The 18,283-nt window shown below is 36.2% G+C and overlaps 1 protein-coding gene across 7 annotated transcripts in view; it reads left to right on the forward strand.

The window, feature by feature from the left end:
* The window catches only part of CAPS2 (calcyphosine 2), a 60,052-nt gene that overhangs the window by 1,500 nt on the left and 40,269 nt on the right, over positions 1-18,283 (forward strand). For 2 of the 7 annotated variants that reach the window (XM_058741997.1, XM_058741994.1), the window contains exons 2-8: positions 578-1,185; positions 1,449-1,543; positions 4,338-4,441; positions 10,282-10,331; positions 11,979-12,024; positions 12,469-12,642; positions 16,956-17,078. In XM_058741997.1, coding sequence (XP_058597980.1) covers positions 4,367-4,441; positions 10,282-10,331; positions 11,979-12,024; positions 12,469-12,642; positions 16,956-17,078 — 468 coding nt within the window. In that variant the 5' untranslated portion in view covers positions 578-1,185; positions 1,449-1,543; positions 4,338-4,366. Of the gene's footprint in view, positions 1-577; positions 1,186-1,448; positions 1,544-4,337; positions 4,442-10,281; positions 10,332-11,978; positions 12,025-12,468; positions 12,643-16,955; positions 17,079-18,283 lie in introns of those variants that run through there. The other 5 variants (XM_058741996.1, XM_058742000.1, XM_058741995.1 and 2 more) reach the window with 5 other exon arrangements.

Below are 18,283 nucleotides of genomic sequence, written 5' to 3' on the forward strand. Positions count from 1 at the left end.
CCCGACAAATCTCTCAAAGCAGAACTTTCCTTTTATTGATGAAGGGTTGATGCCCATAGACATTGTGTGCAGAGCAAAAAATAAATGAAAATTTCCTGATTCTTAGTTTTGTTCCCTTTCCATTGTATTGGTATTTTAATTTATATCTCTCTATATCCAAATATCGATGCACCTGTATGTATATATCTCTTTATAATACTATATTGCGTCTTGTCTTTTTAAATAATTGCAAGTTCTAGGACGCCTGCGAGGCTCAGTCCTTAAGCGCCGACTTTGGCTCAGGTCTTGATCTCTTGGTTCGTGAGTTCCAGCCCCATGTCAGCCTCTGCGCTGGCAAGCGCAGAGCCTGGAGCGTACTTCAGATTCTGTGTCTTCCTCTCTCTCTGGCCCTCCCCTGCTCATGCTCTGTCTGTCTGTCGCTGTCTCTCTCAAATAAACATTAAAAAAATTTTTTTTAAATAAAAAAATAAATAATTGCAAGTTCCTTGACAGCGGGCATTATAACATAATTTTTTCCCCTCATAATATCTCTCTAGGATCTGAACTCCTGGCAGAGGCTCTATAAAATTTGTTAAAGAGAACTCAGTTAAAAGAATTATATACAACACCCATGGTGGATCCCGGCTGGGCTTTGGTCCCGACTCTGCGCCTGAGAAGCCCATATATAAGTGAATCCTCTTCCACTTCCCCGCCGGGATTTAGAGGCACCCTGGAACTGGTCCCCGGATGAGACTCGGAGGCTCCCACAGGATTTCAGCAGCTCGCTTCGGCAAGTACCTCCGCGGGTCGCTTGCTTCGCTGGCCGGGTTGGCCGAGGAAATACCCCACTCAGTATAGGGCAAGAGGTGGCGTGGAAGGAGCAAGGGATTTGGGCCGATGATCTTTTCCTTGTATTTGAGAAAGGGTTTGGAGGCCCAGCAAGGGGACGCCAGTTGCTAGGCAACCTGCAGACGCGGGCCTGGGCTTGGCGGAGTCTACTGGGAGCTGTGCCTTTCCAGCTGGTCTCAGCTGTCTCGGGGGAGTTCTCGATGGAATCGCCCCGTTGATACATACCTTTGCCATCCTTCCCACTCCGGACCTGCTCTTTACCTAGCTTGTTGGGTCAATTCAGGTTGGCTGTCGTTGGCTGGTGTCACACCCCAGTCCTTGAATCTCCGATTGGAAGAGGGCGGAGCATTGGTTCAGGTACTTTGCGTTAATGCATAATCTTAACCTTTGTGTGTGTGTTGGGGGGGAGGGGTGTACCGACAATTACTGTTTGAACTTAAGAATGACGCCAGGTTCATTCAGATACTTGGGTCTCTTATCACCTGGGCTCCAAGATAAACTTGGTCCTCACTTGCATGGAGATTAAATACTAAATCTTTTCATCTTTTTCTTCTCTCCTTGATTATGGGATGGATTTGACCAATTTATTCTTCGCTTTCCATTATGTTCTGATTTGGTAGAAGCAAATTATAGTCACTAATATCACTAACCAAGAGGGAAATGGTGATAATTGCAATTGGAAATAATTATCCTTGAGAAACGAGAAGAGTGGGAGGTGAGTTCTGTTATTTTTGGTAGCACTAAAGATAATGTGGTAAGACTTGGATCTGTTTGTTAACAACATTCATGACGTGCCAGCTATAATATCTCTTGACTTGCGGCAGTCCGGATGGAGACAGAGCCATTCAGAAGTACTTTTCCCTGCTTCCCACCACCTCTCCTCCCCAACATACCCCAACTGAGTATTCCCATCCGACATGGACAGACTTTGGTGTGCATTCCAAAGATCGGCTCACAGGCCATTTATTTGAAATTCTTTTGCCACCAGGTTTAGGTTTCTGGTGTTCTTGAGTCTCTAGCTAATTCTCCTCTCTTTCTTCTGACCTGTACCACCAGCAAGGGGGTAGTGTTAGAAAGAGATCTGAAACTGGTATAAATTCATGCTCAGTAATAACTGGCAAATAACTTGGCAAAGTAAAATCCCCCTTTTTTGGGTCACTGATTCCTCAGTTTGGAAATCAGAAGATTGAGCTATTTCATCTCTGCAGGCCTGTCCAAATCTTAAGATTCTTTGACAGAGGTGTCAGGAGCCTGACTGCTCCAATTCTGTAGATCCTGGAGTGTTCCCTGTATGATGGCACTGCCCTTTCCTACTCCTGTGGTATCTGAATGAACCGTTTGTATGCTGCCAAGGTCTGAAATAACGCACATGTGAATTGACTGAATTCACCTATTCGGCAAATAGTTATTAAGTTCCTACTGTTTTCTAGGCTTTCTGCTAAGTGCTGAGATACAAGGTGAGCAAAACCATAGTCCTTGCCTTTGTGAGGATTACAGTATAGTGTGAAAAATAATTACCATTCGTGCTTTGAATACCATATCTATTGTTTGAAGAACAGTATATGTAGCATATGATCATGTCATTTATGTGCCGAGAAGGGAAACTAAGAATATGTTTAAAGTGTGAACAGGTATTTGACTATACATTAATTTATTGACTAAATTAATATTTATTATGTATCTGCTATATTAAGGACATGAAATCCAGCTTCATGGTCTTGACAGTTTATTAGAGACACGAAAAGAGTTAATTACAGTCAAAACTAATGAGTGTTAAGCCTAGGGAAATACAGGGAGTAGGAAGTCCTGGAAAGAAGATTTAAATTTTGTTGTTTTTGTTATTTGCAAATGAATTATGGCGATGTAACGTGACCTGTAGTGCTTTGAAATGGCTGTAATGGTTTCTCAGGTATAGGTAATTGTGTGGTTGGTGTGTGAAGAAAATCACTTAGCTGATTGCTCAGCTTCTCTGTTTTAACTTGGGTTTGTTGGTTGCCAATCATCATGGCAAATACAACAGCTTTTGTGATGTGGTTAAAAGCAAACAACAGCCTTCTTTCCCCCCACCAAAGCAATAACAACTTTAAGAAAGTTGCTTACTTGTGAAAGATAGCTCAGGAAAAAAAAAGCCAAATTATTATCAAATCCAATATTGTGATGTTTTCCGAATATGTCTGCTGTTGGTTAATAACTCTTCCTGATTTTAACCTTAACAGTAGAAATCTGGCCTTAGGTCATGGGGTCCTAGGGGAGGGGACTATGGAAATGGGGTAAAAGGAGCCATATAGCTAAATTAGTGAAGAACTGGGATATCTCAGTAAGAGGATTTCATTGCACTAAAACTACATTTTAATAATAATGATGGCTACCACGAATTGAATATGTTCCATATTCATAGGAAGATGAGAAATGTGGTAACATTAAACGCATTTTACAAATTAGAAATATTGGCTCGGAAAGGTTAAATTCTTACCCAAGCTTACTTTATGGGAAAGTATGAAAAAAATGAGGATTTTAATATCAGTCTATATAACTCTATGCTGGCACTATGCCATGCCATCTTTCCTTAAAAATTAAATTACTATTAAAATAAATCCCAGTCTAATAATAGAAAAAGAAAGTATGAATTGTTAAACAACATATCCTCAGTATGATTAAGGTTGAAGTGTGAAATAAAATATTCAAAATTTGGGTGACAGGATTTTGGTTTTGTACAACTTTGCAAGTTGAGGATTTTCAATATTTTCTTACATGCATTTTACCTGTCACCTCATAATTACTAATTGGACCATCCGCTCTGTTTTATTCTTTGTATTGAAGAATACTGTTTGCATAACAAGATTTTTCATTAGCTTACTCTGGCAAAGTCAAAACTCCTAAAGGTTTAGGAAAAGAGTAAAGAAAATAAATTTATACCACTTTGTGGTAGAGAAGTACAAGCATTAGTTTTCTATCACTACCATGAAAAATTCCCACAAACTTAGTGGTTTGAAACAACATAAATTAACTTATTATTTATTATTTATTTCATAGTTCTGGAGATCAGAAGTACAAAATGAGTCCTACAGGGCTAACATTAAGATGTCAGCAGGGCTGGCTCCTCTCTGACCTGTGCTGTCTTTCTTACATCTTCTGTTTCGTACTCTGATTATTCTGCTCCCTCTTATAAGGACCCTGATGATTACATTGGGCCCTGCAGATAATCCAGGATAATTTTCACACCTCTAAATCCTTTTACATAATCACATCTGAAAAGTCCTCCTTGTTGTATAGGGTAAACATATTCACAGGGCCCACTGATGAGGGCATGGACATCTTTTGGGGAACACTATTCGGACTAGCATTTGCCCCACATAATGTAATCACCCACAAAAAGTTGATTTGAGTGAAAGAAGTAAGAATGATTAACCACATGATTTCTTTCCATGTACTAGTAGTATGCAATTTGCATGGCTTGTTTAAAATTAGAGTAAGAATGACCGTTTTGTATGTTTTTACCCTTTTCAAAGTATACTGCAGGATAAATACGTGAACTTGAATGGATTTAGAGGTTAAAGGAGTTGCTTCTTCTACGAGTCAAACTCAGCCATTTTCTGGAAGAAAGCTGCTGCAAGTATGTGTGCTATATAGTTTTCCTCTTGTGGGATGATTCATTAAATAATTGCCTGATTGTTCATTAAATGATTTGTTAAATTCATTAAAGGATTTATTAAATCATTGGCCATTTTCTTCATTTTTTTTATGACTACTTATACTTACAAATATTTAGGATCCATATTTTCTAGATTTGAAGAAGTGAGTGGCCAGGATTGAAGATAATCAATTAACAACTTGGTCATTGCTTGAATTAGTTTTATTTGTAAAAATCAAGCTTATTATTATGGTTTTCATATTATTATCTTAAAAATTATCTGTGTGTATCTGTAGAAAATGTAAGAAATAAGAATAGTAGAAAGAAGAAGAGAGTATCAGTATACATTTTGTGTTAGGTAAGAAGAGAATCTGGGGTTCTATTAAGACCTTTATTCTTTGTAAACCTTCATAATATCACCCTTGTGTATATAAATCATTGATTAAGCACAAATTTACAGCTACTTTTCCCTTGTCTCCATCACAGAATTGGGTAAATATAAATTTTAGTTTAGAAATACATACAAGTGATGTATATTTATATTTCTTTATTCTTATTATTCTAAATATTGAATGCCTACTGCTTGTCCAGACACCATGATAAATGTTTCATTAACTTATATCACTTAATTCTTACAACACACCTTTGAGGTAGGTATTATTATTAACCTACTTTTAGAAGTGGAAGGACTGTGGGTCCTCGGGATTAAGTGACTTGCCAAGATTTTGAACTCCAGTTCTGACTTCAAGATCTGTGCTCTTTACTCAGATATCATTACAAACACCAACAGCTGGGAAATATGTGTAGGCGATAAGAATACAAAAACTTGTTCAGCCCCACTGATAATCAGGGGAATGAAAATTAGCATCATGATATACTTTTATGCCTCTATTGAATTAGAGGAAAAATGTAATATTGAAACACTCAGACTTAGAATCGGTGCATTCTTAACTGGTACCATGAGGGAAAGTGGGTGGGGAGATGGCTTAAACAGGTGATGGGGATTGAGGAGAGCACTTTTGATGAGCACAGAGTGACGTATAAAAAAAAACCTGACCAAAACATCAATGATAATTCACAGTATTAACTGATTATCATTTATATTAATTGATTTCAATTTACATTGTAATAGTGACATTAGAAAAATCAGTGTATAGAGTTTTGAAAATACAAAAGTTTCTTTATTAATATTGACTCATGCTGCTGTCTTTAAATCTGCTTTGTTAACTTTTTGGCTTTTGAAATAATTAGAAAAGCAGGATATTACATAGAAATCATCACCTTGGGGTGCCTGGGTGGCTCAGTCGGTTAAGCGGCCGACTTCGGCTCAGGTCATGATCTCGTGGTCTGTGAGTTCGAGCCCCACGTCAGGCTCTGTGCTGACAGCTCAGAGCCTGGAGCCTGTTTCAGATTCTGTGTCTCCCTCTCTCTGACCCTCCCCCGTTCATGCTCTGTCTCTCTCTGTCTCAAAAATAAATAAACGTTAAAAAAAAAAATTAAAAAAAAAAAAAAGAAATCATCACCTCTTTGCAAAGCTTTCAGGAGTTGAATTTCTGGAATGCAGAGGCATTTGATTGTAATGTGTATATTATGTTCTTTAGAAAATGACTAGTCTAAATTGAAATTCTACAGAATCAAATATAAGAAAACCCAAAAAACAAAACAAAACAAAAAAACCTGGTACCACATTTCTGGAAACAAGATTGGTGGTGTGTATTGACCTATAAAATTTTTCAAGTGATTTGATGCAAATAAAATCCCTGGAATCGGGGCGCCTGGGTGGCTCAGTCGGTTAAGCGTCCAACTTCAGCTCAGGTCACCATCTCGTGGTCCGTGAGTTCGAGCCCCACGCCGGGCTCTGGGCTGATGGCTCAGAGCCTGGAGCCTGCTTCTGGTTCTGTGTCTCCCTCTCTCTCTCTGCCCCTCCCCCGTTCATGCTCTGTCTCTCTCTGTCTCAAAAATAAATAAACGTTAAAAAAAAAAAAATCCCTGGAATCTATTCTATGGAAATAATCTGGAATATAGAAAAACTCAGATGAAAACAAAGGTATTTTTTAAAAGTGTGTGTTTTTTTAATAATGAAAAAATACTAGAAAAGTATGTAGCAATTGAGAAATACTAGACGAACATGATTTTAAGGAGTAACATGGAAGTTGCTTAAAATAAAAGGGGAAAAAGATAGTATGCAAGTCATTACAAATTTGTCTAAATCTATAGAGTTCACACTAAGAGTGAGCTCTAATGTAATGGATTTTGAGTGATAATGATTTGTGAATGTTGGTTTATCAATTGTAACAAATGTACCACTCTGGTGAGGGATATTAATAATGGGGAAGGCTATGCATATGTGTGGTCAGTAGGGTCTTTTGGTGTTATGAGCACCCTGTTTCAATTTCAACACCTTCAACTAGCAATGCTCTGACGCAATTGGGTGACCTACAATTCAACTCAGTTTTGATACTATCAACCCAGAGATAGCATCAGGTTCCACAGGTTAAGGGTTCAGTTTTAAAGACTGCACACCTTCTCCAACTTCAAACAAGCCCAGGTTGTTACCTGTGCTTCTGGCTACAGGCTGGAGTTGATACTCAGATACTGGTACTTCTGACCGACAAGCTATGTAAGTCAGAGGTTCCCACAGCCTCCTCCTTGAGTTTGATTAATCTGCTAGAGTGGCTCACAGAACTCAGAGAAACATTTTATTTGCTAGATTACCAGTTTATTATAAAAATATATAACTCAGGAATAGCCAGAGAGAAGAGATGGGTATGGCAAGGTATGGGAGAAGAGGGAGGAAGCTTCCATGCCCTCTCTAGGCATGCCACTCTCTCAACCTCCACGTGTTCACCAACCCAGAAGCTCTCTGAATGCTGTCTTTTTGGGATTTTATGGAGGTTTCATTACATAGGCAAGGTTGATTAAATCATTGGCCGTTGGTGATTAATTAAACTTCTAGCCCTCTTCTCCACTCCCTGAGGTCAGGAGGTGAGAGTGAAAGTCCAACCCTCCAATCACAGGGTAGGCTTTATTGGCAACCAGCTGTCAAGTTTAGGAGCTTTCCAAAAGCAACCTCATTAACATAACAAAATACATTTATTTCTCTTAACTTTCAGAAAACTCCAAAGATTTTGGGAGCTGTAACCCAGGAACTGGACAAGACCAAATATATATGAGAAATCTGTTTTGGTCATATGAATGTCCAAATGTATATTTCTTACAAATCATAATATCACAGGGGATATACAGGAAATATCTGTATCTTCCACTCAATTTTGCTATGAACCTAAAACTCCTAAAAAATAAAGTCTATTTTAAAAAAAAGGACAGGATATAGCCAGCTAGGGGTCCCTGGGTGGCTCAGTCAGTTGAGCCTCCAACTTGATTTTTGCCTCAGGTCATGATCTTCTGGTTCGTGGCTTCAGGCCCTGTGTCAGGCTGTGCATTGACAGTGCTAAGCCTATTTGAGATTCTTTCTCTCCCTCACTTTCTCAAAATAAATAAATAAACTTAGAAAAAAGTAAATAAAGGGCCAGCTAGTAATTTTGGCTTTATTGGCTGTTGTCTCTGTTGCAATCACTTAACTCTGCTGATGTAATGAAACAATTCATAAATAAATCAATGTGGTTGTGGTTCAATAAAAGTTTATTTATAAAACAGAGCTGGACCATAGTTTGCCAACTCCTGGCCCAGGGATTTATAAGCTATAATTTACCTTCATTCTGGATTGGCTAGCAAAATTTTGTTGGAATTAGACAAGAAAGGTAACTGCCATCATAAAATAGGCCTATGACTTTAAAAGACTGTCTTTAAGTCAAAACACTTTCTGGGGTCTATTAAAACACCTTCTGGGGGGGAGGGAGGGAGGAGGGACGGTGGGGAGGCACCTGTGTGCCCCAGTTGGTTAAGTGCCCAAGTCTTAATTTCGGCTCAGGTCATACTCTCAGGTTTCTGAGATCCAACCCTGCATTGGGCTCTGTGCTGACAGTGCAGAGCCTGCTTGGGATTCTCTTTCTCCTCTCTCTGCCCCTCCCCTGCTATTGTGCACTCTTTCTCTTTCTCAAAATAAATAAATAAACATTAAAAAAAAATAAAAGGCTTTCTGGGGGATAATGATGGTGATAATTATGACAACTACAGTTATATTCTGTTTAGATTTTCTTCCTAAGTTTAGATGATATCACGATGTTTTCCAAGTACAATTAAGACAATCTTTGATATGCGATAGAGGTGTGCTGCTACTTTAAGCTATGATGTATGTGTTATAGACAATTGACCTTTAACTCGTTTGAACTGCATGGGTACATTTATATGCAGATTTTTTTCAATAAATACAATGTGTTTTCTATTCTGTATGATTTTCTTAATAACATTTTCTGTAGCTAACTTTATTGTAAGAATGTAGCGTATAGTACATATAACATAAAATATGTGTCAATTGACTTTATATTCCTAGTCAACAGTAGGCTAGTAGTAGTTAACTTTTTGAGGAATCAAAAGTTATACATGCATTTTTGACTGTATGGGGGGAGGTGGTTAGTACCTTTAACCCCAGCATTGCTCAAGGGTCAACTATTTTATATATATATATATATTTTTTTTTTTTTCTAATTAACTGATTATTTTGTGATTTTATATTTCTGCATTTTAACTTTTTATTAATATAGTATTTAAAACAATGCTGTATTAATAAAGTTTATACTGAATTGAATTTGTGTTCTCTTTGATCAATTAGAGTGATGAAGCTCAGTCTTACATGTAATTTCTTCTTCTTTTTTTTTTTAATTTATTTATTTTGAGAGAGAGAGAAAGAGTGTGAGGGAGGGGCAGAGAGAGACAGGGATGGAGAAAATCCCAAGCAGGCTCCGTGCTGTCAGTGCAGAACATGATGCGAGGCTCGAACCCGTGAACTGTGAGATCGTGACCTGAGCCAAAATCAAAAGCTGGATGCTTAACAGACTGAGCCACCCAGGCGCCCCTTGAATGTAATTTCTATACTTATTGTCCGTATCACAAAAATGACCAGTTAGATAACATTTAAGAAGTAAGCTCTAAGTGTTGATGAATTGTTTGCTGCACTTATTAATTTGAATTTCTCTATGACTCATATGTATTTCTTATTCCATGGTGGCTGAGCTCACCACCATGAGCTCACCACTCAGTGTATCATGAGTAAATTTCATGTCTTTGCACAATTTTTTGGGAATAAAATTGAACATCTACAAATGTATACATGTATATATTTGTCTCTTCTTTGCTTAAATCCTGCAGTTTTCACATTACCTTTAGGGCAAGGTCCAAGTTCTTTGACTTGTATTATGGAACAGTTCTGGCCACCATCTCCTTGCTCTGGATTTCAGCCCTGTCTAGCTGCTAACTCTTGCCTGTGGGCTAGTGCAGGATGAGTTGTTTCCTGACTAAAGCAATATTCTCCCTTCTGCCTTTATCTGCCTAACTGCTACTTATCCTTCAGAGTTCCATTTCAAGGTTCCTTTTTTTTGTTTCTGAAAAAACGTCCTCAGTTTCCTAGACTTGTTGGGTACACATGCTATATGTAGTTGCTCTGTCATAGCACGTGTTTTTCCTCATTATTGTTTGTTTGAATGAGTGTCTTCCCCAGTAGACAGGGCGCCATGAGGGTAAAGATTGTGTTGCTTATCATCCTATTTCTGTGTCTCAAGCATAGTAAGGAGAGCCTTAATAAATATTTCTTCTATGAAGTTTACTGAGAAAATAATAATCAGCTTTACTGAATTGACTCATTGCATATCTTTTAAAGTATAAATAAAGGGTATATACATACTGATTTTTTCTTTTAATTAAAGCAAGGACGGACTTCCAAATCACGGGCAATCCAGAATCCTTGCCTACCTGTGTAAGTCACATTTCTTCACATTTGAGCTATTTAATGGGCGGACATATATAATACGTTAACAAATAAAAAAAATAAAGCAAAATTTTATATGTAGCTGTGATTGTGAATTGCAAAAAAATTGATATTCATGTAGATGGCCTGAAAATTGCTATGCCAGAATGGAAGCAGGATGATAGGATTGAGGGTAATACTTGTTTTGTTATTTATTTTCTTTAATATTCTTACATTTTCCTGAAAAAGTTAAACTATTGTTTTATTTAGAAAATTGAGCTAAGTGAATTTATTAAAGAAATGTATGAAATTTTGAATTTTAAAACTAGGATAGTAAAATGAATTTAATGAAAAGTATCTGTGACCCTAACCTTATCTTGAGAAATATGACAATTTTGTCAATCTTATTTAAATGATTTTAGTTTTGGACGGACTACATTAATTCATGTTTTATATTGTACATTTTTGCCTTTTAAAATTTGGAAGGTTATTATTTTTATATTTTTTCAAGTTTTTTAGACTACAGGACTTATTAGATAATAGAAGTTAAAACCCTAGTAATTTGTTAGGCTGAACCGTATGAAATTAATAAGTATCAGCAATTTCATGTGGTTCTACGTAACAGATACCTCTGTACTCATCTAGACAGAGAATAGAGGTAGGTGCAAGCCTTAGCTAAATATATTCAGTGTGTACTGACAATCAATCCCATTCATGTTAAATGTTTAACAACTGGTTTTCTGAAAGTGTACTATAAGTTTATTTAAAATTTTACTTGTTAATCATACATAAACTTAAGTATTTTTTAAGTTGGTTATACATTTTACTCCTATAGAAGATATATAGTAGGCAATTTACAAATACTAATAAATATATAAACTCTCTTTTGGAAATTCCATGTAGCCAATTGATTCTCACGGAATGCTTTTTGTTTTTTGCTGAATTCTTGTATCTGCAGCTGACGAACCATTAGTTCAATTTATGAACATTGGTTGATATTTTCATTTATTGTAAAGTGATATGAGTGATTTATTTGTTGACTTAAGTAATAGTTTCAAATTCTGGTACAATATTTCCTCAGTTTTTTGTTATTTGCAATGTGCCAATTACAGATACGATACACTTTTTAAGTTTAATCTGTACCATTAATGTTTTCTTCACTACTGTTTTAAGTCTCAGAAATCAACAAAATAATAAATCAAGTCCTGATTCATAGCATTTGCCAATGTCCGTGTCAATCATCCTGCTGTGGCTGATTTCAAGCTATGTGTAATATTACTGAACCCAGACTTGGAAAGAGATGCACACCGTTATACTACCACACAAATACCATAGGTGTAGATAACTTCTAGAACATAGATAATAGTGAAGCACAGTAAAGCCATTAAGAAGTGATGACTTCAAGTATTTATGACCTTTGTTTTTAATATAGCTTATTTAATTAGAAGTTTATATAATTTTATCTTTAATAATGCTTTGTTAACAACTAGCTCAAAAACTACTGAACCTTTATGTAACACAAGCCTCTCACAGCTGGTAGGTGCAGCACACCATTGGCTTTAGTGTACCTTTTTATATAAGATGCAGCATGTATGACTTGCAACTATTAAAGCCTCATTTTAAAAAGTAATGGGATGCATAGATTATTTCTTTCAGGGTTCCACGACTTGATTTGGGAAGCCTTGTTGACTCTGATGAGGAGGTAATTTTTACTTGGTATCTACTATAAAAAACATTTGAACTCAATATTGCATAGAGCTCATAATAAATGTTACTTAATTTTATTTTAGGATGGCTTTTCATATATCCCACTTAGTACTGCGCATATTCATTTTAACCCACCAGTTTCATAGAACCAGGACTGATCTTCAGCTGGGAAACAAAGTATACGCTTCCTGGTACTTACGACCACAGTCCATCCTGAGCAGTTCCACTTGCTTTGGTTGCTCAGTGATGCTGTACCAGCGAAATATTTTAAATATGACCTCTGTTTAGCATGTAGATCATAATGATCTGTTTCTTAAGCATAAATGTTAAGGTAAATGATAAACCTGTGTATGTTAATAAGGAAAATTAATGATTATTTTCATTTTTTTCTTTTTTTTTTTTTTCTGGTGGATAACATGCTTTTTACTTTTACATCTAGGAGCAAGACATAATACCTGAAAACTTACCAGGACCAACAAGCAAATATAAACTAAAATATCAGCAATATAAAACTGAAATGAAAGAGGGATATAAACAGTACAGTCAGAGAAATGCAGAAAATCCAAAACCAGGTGTCACGCAACAGTCTCCAAGAAACAAGGTAGATGACAAGGCATTGTATGAGACTTCATGAAGTTCTGATGTAATTAAAAAAAAAAAAGAAATTCCATGTATCAGAGAAGTCTTTTTGTCTGGGGTGTCTTGCTGTTAGTCATAGTAAGTATAGTAGCTAGCATTTGTTTTTGTGTTCTAGGGACTATTTGAAGTGCTTTGCTTGCATTAAATAGTTTATTCTTAAGAACTACTCTAAGGGTTTATTATTTATCATTTTCAAATGTGAAAACTCTAGCCAGATGACATAGTCATCTTTTCTCTCAAGTTTTCATTATTTTGGGATTGGAAATAAGACCATATCACAAAGCTGTTTTTGATGTAGCTATCCTGAACTCTCTGTCTCAGTCTAAATTAAAACTGTTTTTAGTTATTTATTTTGTGAGAAAGAGACAGAGAGAGAGACAGACAGACAGACAGACAGACCACGAGGTGGAGAGGGGGCAGAGAGAGAGGGAGACACAGAATATGAAGCAGGCTCCAGGCTCTCACACAGAGCTTGACGCGGAGCTCGAACTCACGAACTGTGAGGTCATGACCTGAGCTGAAGTTGGATGCTTTAACCGACTGAGCCACCCAGATGCCCCTCACAGTCTAAATTTTAAAGTTGAAAAGTGATTATAGATGTGACAATGACCCTATTTTATTCTAAAACTGTCATCACTCCGTGATTTTCTTCTGCGTCATGTTGGGAGATGTTTTTTTAACATCATGAATTACTAAAGTTATGCTTTTATTTAATATTAATTAGATGTAAATTCACCATTCATGACTATGAGAGCCAACTAACCATAATATATTTAATGGCTTTTCATAAGCATATTGGAAAGGTCAACCTTGAATTGTGGAAAGAAAGGTTTAGAAACATTGTTTATGACACTACTAGCCATAAAAGAGATAGTAGTTGGATGTAATAGTTAACTTTTTGTAAGAATATTGTATTTTCAGGGAAGTTTGATGGTTGTATCAGCTTAACATTTTTTATAGGTAAAAAGAATTGATTAATTTATAAGTAGGTATGGCATATCATCTATCCATGTAAGAACTATCTTGAACTAACTACTACATCACATGGTGTTTAGTGGAAAGAGTAACAAAAGTTATGGGATTATTTTGTCTCTATTAGGTTAAGACACATATCCCAGATCCAAACAGATGTATACAAATGTAATAATCTAATGTCTATAATCATAGGCAGGATAATTTCACAGCCCTGTAGCATCCGGCCATGTATTTATAAGTTTTACCATGTAATATTTAGATCACTGTAATAATGTTGGGGAAATAGACTGAAGATATCTAAAAGCTCATGCTCTATTTGCTGCAGCAAAGTAGTTTAAAATATTTTTAAGCAAAGCTTTGATTTCCTTGAACATGTGTTCAGATGAGGGCATTTGTTTATTTTTGGTTAAGAGAGGAACGAATATTTCTTGCAAAGCTTCCCATATGTTTGGTAAACACTTATAGTATGAATAAAGAATTTTATAGAAGCCAGCATATGCATATTTTCTTTTGGAAAAAAATTTTGTTTTGCTTTGATTTTTAAAATCTACATATAAATGTATATAATTATTATTTCATGTGTTCTTGATAGTCTTGCAAAAAGACCTGGTTTCTATACATAATAATTTTGTACTTAAGGGTTCGAACAACTTATTCAATATTTTTTTAGATTTTTGCCATTACGAAAATCAAAATTGCTGTATACATGGGCTTTTAGTAAAACTGTTTACAATTACATTAATTAACATTGGAATAGTAATCTCTGGAAATAGAAGTGCTCTCTGATATCAGAAATGTAAGCCTCTTGATAAAGTAGGGAACAACATGTAAATTGATTCTATTTACTGATTTAAAAAAAAAGTTAAAGTTAGACTTATTTAGGACCTAGGGCAATAACTAAAGGTCATAATCACCCATTAGTCAAACTGATATTATCAGTCAACAGATAATTAATTAAACAGTAAGATAAAAGTTCCCCTCTGCTTGTTTAACGGCAGATTTCCTTTGTTGAGTTTCCTTCCATTTAGTGTAAAAAGCTGATGAATTCTTATTGTCAAATTATTTCCCAAAATGTGAACTTATATTTTAAATAATGAAATATCTTTAAATAAAGCATGAAAATCATTAAACTTCAATTTTATAGAAAACAGTAATTAACTCAGTAAATAAAACAAATATTTTTGCCCTTACAGAATATATATCATAATGGAAGGACTTAGCAAGAAAAAAATATTAGTGAATGAATGAATCAATCAACGCATCTAGCCTGACAGATGGTGATAAATGCTATGGATGGAGGGGAACTGGGAAGACCAGAGTTCAAGGTTGGGATCGCAACTTGTACAGGATCACCAGGGAAGATCTTTCCCATAGGTAGCATTTCAGCACACGACTGGTGCACAAGAGGTGATGCACAAGCCACTCAGAATAAACTCTGAGTGTCAGGAAGCAGGAGGGAGCATAGAGTGTTCAAGGAGGATGGGGCACCTGGGTGGCTCAGTTGGTTAAGCCTTTGATTCTTGATTTTGGCTCAGGTCATGATCTCCCAGTTTGTGCGTTTGAGCCACGAGTCAGGTTCTGTGCTGACAGCACGGAGCCTGCTTGTGATTCTGTCTCACTCTCTCTGTCTCTCTCCTCCTCTGCCTCTTCCCATGCTGGCTCTCTCTATCAAAATAAATAAATAAACACTAAAAAAAGAAGAAATACCAAGGAGGATGGTGTGGTCAGAGGAGGAAGAGGAAGGGAGAGATGAGGAGAGAGTTAAGGGAGGGCGGGGAGGCAGATCTGCGAGGCCTTGTAGACCATGTAAGAACTTTGCCTTTTACTCTGAGGCAGAAAGCGCCTTTGCTGTGTTGAGGATGGGTTTTGCGAAGAATGGGACAAAGCTGGAAGCGGAAAGATATTTGTGGCGTCTGTCACAATAAGCCATACAAGAGATGAGGACAATGGCAGCAGAGTTGGATAAGAAGTGGCCATGATGAGAAACCAGATTCTGGATAGATTTTGAATAATTGAGAATATTTGCTGAGAATATTTGTTGATGGTTTGGTTGCAGGCTTAGGAGAAAGAGATGATTAAGGATGCCTCTAAAATTTTGGGCCTGAACAATTGGAAGGGGAGGGAAGACCACCAGGAAGTCTGGTCTGGGGAGGTTAAATTTGACATACCAAGGGGGAAATGCCACCCTTTCCCTTTTGTAAAAGGATAAAAGTAAGCTGAAACAAAATAAATAAAAATCTTTTGAAAGTTTCTTTCAATCGAAACTTAGTGCAGACCTTTGCTTATACTTGAACATAATCTGTTAATTTAATCAGCTTAATTTACCTTATATAATGCTAAAGATCTTTTTTGATGCCTGTTAAAATAAATCACTATGCAGGAAAAACAAATATATTAGCAGGTAAATAAATAAAATTATAAAGTATCCTCATAAGTTGGTTTCCCAATAGTTAATACTTATACAAAATGTGTTATTCATTTGTTGAATAAATATCGAGTGTTCACAATGTGTGGTCCTGTTCAGGCATCAGGGATACTGCAATAGAAAAGACCGTTCCACCCTAATGGAATGTCTAGCAGGAGAGGCAGGCAATAATTCACAAACAAATGTATAAGATTTCATGTAGTAATCAAAGGTCATGAAGACAGAGTAGAGTATGAACATGGAGTGTGACCTTTCGAGAAGGATCTAAAGTGAGAACAAACCCTGGAGGAAAAACTTGAAATCTATTATGTTTTTGGCAATTGCTATCCCACTGGGACATTTTTCTTGTTGTTGTTAAGGGAATATAAGTACATCTTATATTCAGAGAAAAATTTAGTGTTTATCTTTAGGATCCCAGAGAATACTTTACCTTAAAGGATAAACCCCATCTCTTAGTACTTCTGAATTTCATTGTATGAAGGAGTGGACATTGCCCATTTTTATTAACTTTACAAAGACTCAAATGGACAATAATAGTTATAATAGTTGCTACTTTGTATCTAATGCTGACTCTATATCAGATACTTTTATAGGTGTTGGGCATTTAATGTGTGTGTGTGTGTGTGTGTGTGTGTGAAGTAGATACTGTTATTAATTCCCATTGCCATGAGTAAGCCAAGGCACAGAGAGGTCATCTAGCTAGAAGGTGGAAGAACTGGATTCAAATAGGCAATCTGATTGTCAGAGATTGTACTGTTAACTGCTACACAAATAACTATTGACACGTTCAGAGGTGATTTAATACTCTATTTTGTCAAAAACAAATATGCTAAGTATGTGAACTGAGTACAAACTCTCATGAGTTTATTTATTGCTTTCACTTGCAGTGTGTACAAGGTGAAGCAGCCATCATTGATGGTCTTACAACTCTGGATAGGAAGGCCCTCTTACAGCAGGGTTATGCAGACATCCCGTACAATGCACCATGGTGTATGAGGAAGTCTGATGCCGTAAGTTACCAGTATTTTTATTTACTTGTTAACCCATTAAGTTCATTTGCCCTCCAAGATTTTCCAGACTTAAAACTGAATAAATAATTGCAACAATTGAATTTGGACTGAGGTGGATGTTCACTAATGAGTAAATCGAGTCCTCATTTTTACCAATGGTTGCTGTTTGGTATATTTGCCGTGGAAAAATAGTCTTGAATCTTTAAGAGTTTGTAAAAATTTAGTTTATGCTATTAAAAATGTTAATTGGCTGCTGTTTTTGTCAGTGGGTTTAATTTAGCATCACCCCTGCCTCCAAAGTAACCTAGTTAGTTTTTTGAAAGTGATAAGCAAAGAAGACTAGAGAAATTCCAGCACGTTAAGGACAAGGGCAGGAATCAAGTAATTATTCTTTTTTTTTAAGGAAAAGGGAAGCAAAGCTCTAGATTCTCAATATTAACTCTAAATTGCATCTTTTATAAAATCAATTGGATTGTTGGATGAGGATCGCTTAGGGCAGATCTGATACAAATAGATAATGACATTTCTATAGTGTCCTGGGGTAATCAGACCAAGCTGCTTGAAGCTGGAGTCCACTGGCCAGCCCAGACACCCCCAGGTGATTAATATCTTAGACATATTAGTAATGAGTTGATGAAATACCAGTGTGTGGTGGTTCCAAAGTTGGGAAAATTCTGGTTTAAATAACCTAAATATAATAAAACATTACAGTTTTAGCCAGTTACATTATCATTATCATTGAGAGGGAAGTCAATATATATTTTATTGGAATTATAATCATCCGGAATTAGTATGTTCTGAGTATGTTCTGAATTGACAACAATGTGTAATCAGTCTCCGAACTATGTACTGATTTTCTGTGGATGACCAAGTTACTACTTTGATATAGTTCTTTTACTAAAACAACATAAACATTATTTTATATGCCTATTATTATTGAGATATTTATGTTTAATAGAATAAGGAATCTTACCAGGATTATCCTAAAATTAAAAAAAGCTGCTTTATAAGACAAAACAGTATCCCAGATAAGGCTTACTTTGATATGTTCCTGAAGTTACACTTGAAATGAGTATTACTGATACTTAAGGCCTATTGAGTGTTCTTGATTTCATCCAAAGCCATCTGGGTGTTAGTGGATTTCTTTTACTCACAATCATTTTAATTCACTAAATTCAGCATCGCGTACATTTTACTTCATTGTG

This window comes from Neofelis nebulosa, chromosome 8 (assembly GCF_028018385.1).
Source record: "Neofelis nebulosa isolate mNeoNeb1 chromosome 8, mNeoNeb1.pri, whole genome shotgun sequence".
Classification (NCBI taxonomy): Eukaryota; Metazoa; Chordata; class Mammalia; order Carnivora; family Felidae; genus Neofelis; species Neofelis nebulosa.